Source organism: Varroa destructor, unplaced genomic scaffold (genome assembly GCF_002443255.2).
Source record: "Varroa destructor unplaced genomic scaffold, Vdes_3.0 BEIS01000001.1, whole genome shotgun sequence".
NCBI classification, from domain to species: domain Eukaryota; kingdom Metazoa; phylum Arthropoda; class Arachnida; order Mesostigmata; family Varroidae; genus Varroa; species Varroa destructor.
The window spans coordinates 15,465,627-15,470,385 of NW_019211454.1; the positions used below are offsets into that span (position 1 = coordinate 15,465,627).

The 4,759-nt window shown below is 45.2% G+C and overlaps 1 protein-coding gene across 5 annotated transcripts in view; it reads left to right on the forward strand.

Moving 5' to 3' along the window:
• The window catches only part of bchs (WD repeat and FYVE domain containing 3 bchs), a 71,304-nt gene that overhangs the window by 52,964 nt on the left and 13,581 nt on the right, over nucleotides 1–4,759 (forward strand). For all 5 annotated transcript variants that reach the window (XR_002670288.2, XR_015324287.1, XR_002670287.2 and 2 more), the window contains exons 22-27: nucleotides 118–819; nucleotides 972–1,145; nucleotides 1,455–1,815; nucleotides 2,467–3,462; nucleotides 3,738–4,021; nucleotides 4,274–4,491. Coding sequence is in view for 2 of the 5 variants with exons in the window: in XM_022788079.2 (XP_022643814.1) it covers nucleotides 118–819; nucleotides 972–1,145; nucleotides 1,455–1,815; nucleotides 2,467–3,462; nucleotides 3,738–4,021; nucleotides 4,274–4,491 (2,735 nt within the window). In the remaining 3 variants the exon portion in view is untranslated. The remainder of the gene's footprint in view (nucleotides 1–117; nucleotides 820–971; nucleotides 1,146–1,454; nucleotides 1,816–2,466; nucleotides 3,463–3,737; nucleotides 4,022–4,273; nucleotides 4,492–4,759) is intronic.

The following is a 4,759-nucleotide window of genomic DNA, read 5'->3' on the forward strand; positions in this document are numbered from 1 at the left end:
CTCACTTAGACTAACCCTGCGCTAAGCTCCTGAGATAAAGAAACATGGAATATATTTGTTTAACTTATATGCCTTTTGCGGTTTTTTGTTTGCTCCAACAACGAACTAACTTTTCAGGTGGCAACTAGTTTAGATAGCAAATTGTACTATGAACAGCTGGGTCAGCTGCTTTCAGGCAGCGGGCCGAGCTCGCCCGACCTTGTAGGTCGTCAACAGTCGCTGGCCTCCACTTCCAGCGTCTACGAAGGGCTTGTAAGCTCCAGTAGTGCTATTAATAATAATAACCAAACAAGCGGGACGGTCAATAGGGGTGCAATCACAAACAAGCACCAGTCTTCGGAAAGCGACGAAGAGGAGCCCGAAGGTGGTCAAGTGGGTGGGCAAGTCGGCGAGGGCGAAGGGGCAAATCACAGTCCTCACAGTCAGTCCGTTGAACGACTTCTCGAAGAAGGCGACAAGATCACCCACATGTTCCGATGCGCCCGGGTTCAAGGTTTAGACACGTGGGAAGGCTTGCTGCTATTTGGCCGCGAGCACTTCTATGTCGTCGACGGCTTCACGTTACTGAAAACTCGCGAGATTCGTGATATCGACTCGCTACCCGAAGGTCTTCACGAACCGATCATTCCAAATTGCACGCCTGTAACATCGGCGTCTCGAGCAACCGTTGCGCAGGGCCGAACCTGCTCGAAATTCGGGTATGATGATGTTCGCGAAGTGCACAAAAGACGGTACCTCTTGCAGCCAACAGCACTTGAGGTGTTCTCCGCAGACGGGCGCAATTATTTGCTTGTGTTCCCACGCAAATTGCGCAATAAGGTACGAAAAAGAAATTCAACAATAGTGTTAAATTTAAATGTATACTGGTTGGTAGTCGATGACAAGTGTAAGTATATAATGTTCGGAGTAACCTTTTTGTTAATTTTCAATGGATCTTTATTATATAGGAGACGTTCATTGTATTGATACAGGTTTATGCGCGGTTCTTGGCTCTCGCTACTGGAATCACCGACTCAGCTCAAGAAAGTTTAGCTGGCCAACGAAGATCTGCCAACGTAGAAAGCGGGGCCGGTATCCTGTCCTCGCTTATAGGAGAGACCAGCGTGACGCAGAGGTGGTTGCGCGGGGAAATATCCAACTTCCAGGTAACAATAACAAGTGATTCGAACTTAACCCCAATGCTCTTTTATTTGGTTAGAGAATGTTCAATCTTGATTAGTTATATTACATACATATAGAGAGCGGGCCAAAGTCACTGCACATCCTGAGAGTCTGCAGTATATGCCGAAGAGAAAAATGCGGCAAAAATAAGGACAACAAGGAAAAGACTCGCAAACTACGAAGAGACTCTTATCTCACCCTCCATATACGTATCGTCACGAGAATAAGTAAATGTCACTGAAGAAACCTGAGCAAAGTCACACTGACTAATATTGTCTCCATTGTTGGTTTAGTACCTCATGCATCTAAATACTCTGGCGGGACGATCGTACAACGATCTGATGCAGTACCCGATCTTTCCTTGGATTGTTGCTGACTACAATTCCGAGACATTAGATCTCACTGACCCGAAGAGCTTCCGTGACCTCTCGAAACCAATGGGAGCACAAACGCGTGATAGGCTCGAGCAGTTTTGTCGACGTTTCAAGGAATGGGACGACCCAGAGACACCACCTTATCATTATGGAACCTTTTACTCCTCGGCGATGATAGTTGCCAGTTATCTAGTCCGCATGGAACCCTTTACTCAGCACTTTCTCAGGCTACAGGGCGGACATTTTGATCTAGCCGACCGGATGTTCCACAGTATCAAAGGTAGGTGTTGGGCGTTCAATGGGCCTCTGGGGAAAAAACCCGGACACGTCCACAGAGAGTCATCCTGGTCAAAATTTTAATAGGGGCAATTTTTTTTTATCTACACCTAGAAAAAGTTCATTTCGAGGACCTATTAATACGGAGATAATAGCTAAGGAAAGCAAATAAAAAATACAACGACAATAAGTAAATAGAAAGATAAATAGAAAAAAGAAAATGATGATAATGATTAGTACGCTGTTATTAAAATAAAAATTCCAGAGATGTATAGCCAGATCAATCTATTTTATGATTAAGGGAATGATTCAGAAGAATCTTGTATTCTTCCTAACTTCAGAAAATCTGGTATCAATATCGTGTCCATCCTATATATCCATCCCATATCCAAAGACTTGTGCGTTTTTTTGGCATGTTTACGTTATAGGTAGCTTAATGGTTTTTGTTCTTATCGTCGTTTGTTGCTTGAGACGAAACAGACAGACCAAAGTTAGAACTACCTCAATCCCTCTGATGAAGTTTATTTGGCTCATAAACGAGCCTATTTCCACATCATAACGTGTGTACATATAGCTTTCTTGCAGTCGTTTCTGTGACAGTATGTAATGTCCACTACTAACTGATAGTTTCTTGTCGCGTGATTCTCTATATCAGACGCCTTTACATCAGCTTCAAGGCACAACATGGCCGACGTAAAAGAGCTGATTCCAGAGTTCTTCTACTTAGACGAATTTCTAGTAAACAAGAACCGTTTCGATCTCGGCGCAAAACAGAGTGGTGTTCAGCTAGACAATGTTGTCCTGCCCGCGTGGGCAAAGGGCGATCCTCGCGAGTTTATCCGCCTCCATCGAGCGGCTCTAGAGAGTGACTACGTGTCGGCTCATTTGCATGAATGGATCGACCTGATATTCGGCTTCCGGCAACAGGGCCCCGCCGCCATCGAAGCTGTCAATGTGTTTCACCACCTGTTCTACGAGGGCAACGTTGATATCTATTCGATAGACGACCCCCTGAAAAAAAACGCCACAATCGGCTTCATCAACAACTTTGGTCAGATCCCGAAGCAGCTGTTTAAAAAACCGCATCCCGCTAAAAAAGTCGATTCGGGCTTAGTCAGGCCACTGTTCTATCATAAAATCGAGTCGCTCCGACCGTCCATGCATCCGGTCAAGGAACTGAAGGGCCCGGTAGGACAGATTGTCCAGCAGGATCGATCGGTGCTGGCAGTCGAGCAGAACAAGATGCTGTTACCACCTAACCAGCGCTTCGTGTCCTGGGGTTTTGCGGACTATTCGCTACGGGTATGCAGCTACGAAACTGGACGATGTCTGCTCGTCTGGGAGCAGGTGCCGAGTGGCGAAGTGCTCTGTGCCACCTGTCCCGATGCCAAAACCATCATCACGGCCGGCACCGCCTGTGTCCTGAGTGTGTGGACCGTTACCCCCAAGCGGCTCGAGCTTCGGGACCAACTCGCTGGCCATACCGAGCCTGTCACATGTATCGCCTCGTCAAGACCATTCAATCTGATCGTGTCTGGCTCCCGCGATGAATCATGCATCCTGTGGGATCTGTCTCGGTTGACATTTGTTCGTCAAATCCCTACAGAATTCGGGGCTCCTGTTGCGTCCGTCTGTATCAACGACGTTACTGGTGAGCCATTGAGCTAGTATTGTAATTACCTTTAAATTGACTATTGCACTATCACTGATTCGATTAAGAACGGGATATTTTTAGAATTTAAATCGTATATTCTACTAGATCCTATGACATGCAGTAAATGATTGTAATTTATAAGTGTTATGTTATAATTTAGGAGAACCTTTCAATTCAGTTCCTTCTTTCCGGCTGCGCGGCCACAATCGGTAGGCCTTTTATGCGATCAATATTAGCGTTGAATAAAACATGGTTTTTTTGTGGTTCCACAGGCGATATTGCCGCTTGTGCCGCCACTAGACTATATATTTACAACGTGAACGGGGTGCCAATTGCGCATGTTGACACCGCGGCATCATTAACAGCTGGTCAGGCCCGTGGCCAACAAATTCTTTGTGTGAGCTTCTCTCAATTGAACGAATGGGATAAAGACAATGTCATTATGACTGGATCTTCCGATGGCGTTCTTCGAATGTGGTCACTTGCAGTCGACCAGGAAGGCACCTCGATCGTGCTTCGAGGCAAACTCACCATGCATACGGCATTCGAGCGACCGGTAAGCGATAACCGTCATTCACAAACATATTAAACGAATTCTCCCAAACTCAGCTTTACATAATACCACTACAACTATTTCCTATTATTGTCTGAACTACGTCAGCGGCAATCGTGCCTATGACATTTTTGGGCCCGAATTTTGAAATAATCTCACGTCTGATCTTCTTTTAATAAGCTGATAGGAAAAACAAAAATACTTCGTAATAGTTGGACGACAATTTCTGCATTGTTTCTCACATGCCTTTTTCAGGATAATAAAGAGCCGGCGGCGGTGACTGCTGTGGGAATCTCCAGGGACCATCGGCACGTGTATGTCGGAGACGCGCGTGGCCGGGTGTTCCAGTGGAGTGTTTCGAGCGAGACCGGAGCACGTTCTGACCACTGGGTGCGAGACGATACAGCGGAACAATGCAGCAATCCCTTGTGTCAGGTGAAGTTCTCGCTTACCGAAAGGAGGCACCACTGCCGGTATGTAGCAAAACTCTATATATATGGCAAAAAAAATACAGATATATATATGTATATAGATGAAAATAAGAATTAATTTAAGATCCTTAAGGGTATAATAATAAAATATTCTATAAAGTGAAGCATTCACATTAACGAACGTTGTTTACTGTACAGTGAAGCTACAATATGGATGATTTTTCAAACTACATTACGACTCTTATCGTGACTTTTAATGTTTGTTGTCGCCTTGTTTTTATCTATTGCTCACGGTGTGTATCTCGTCTAG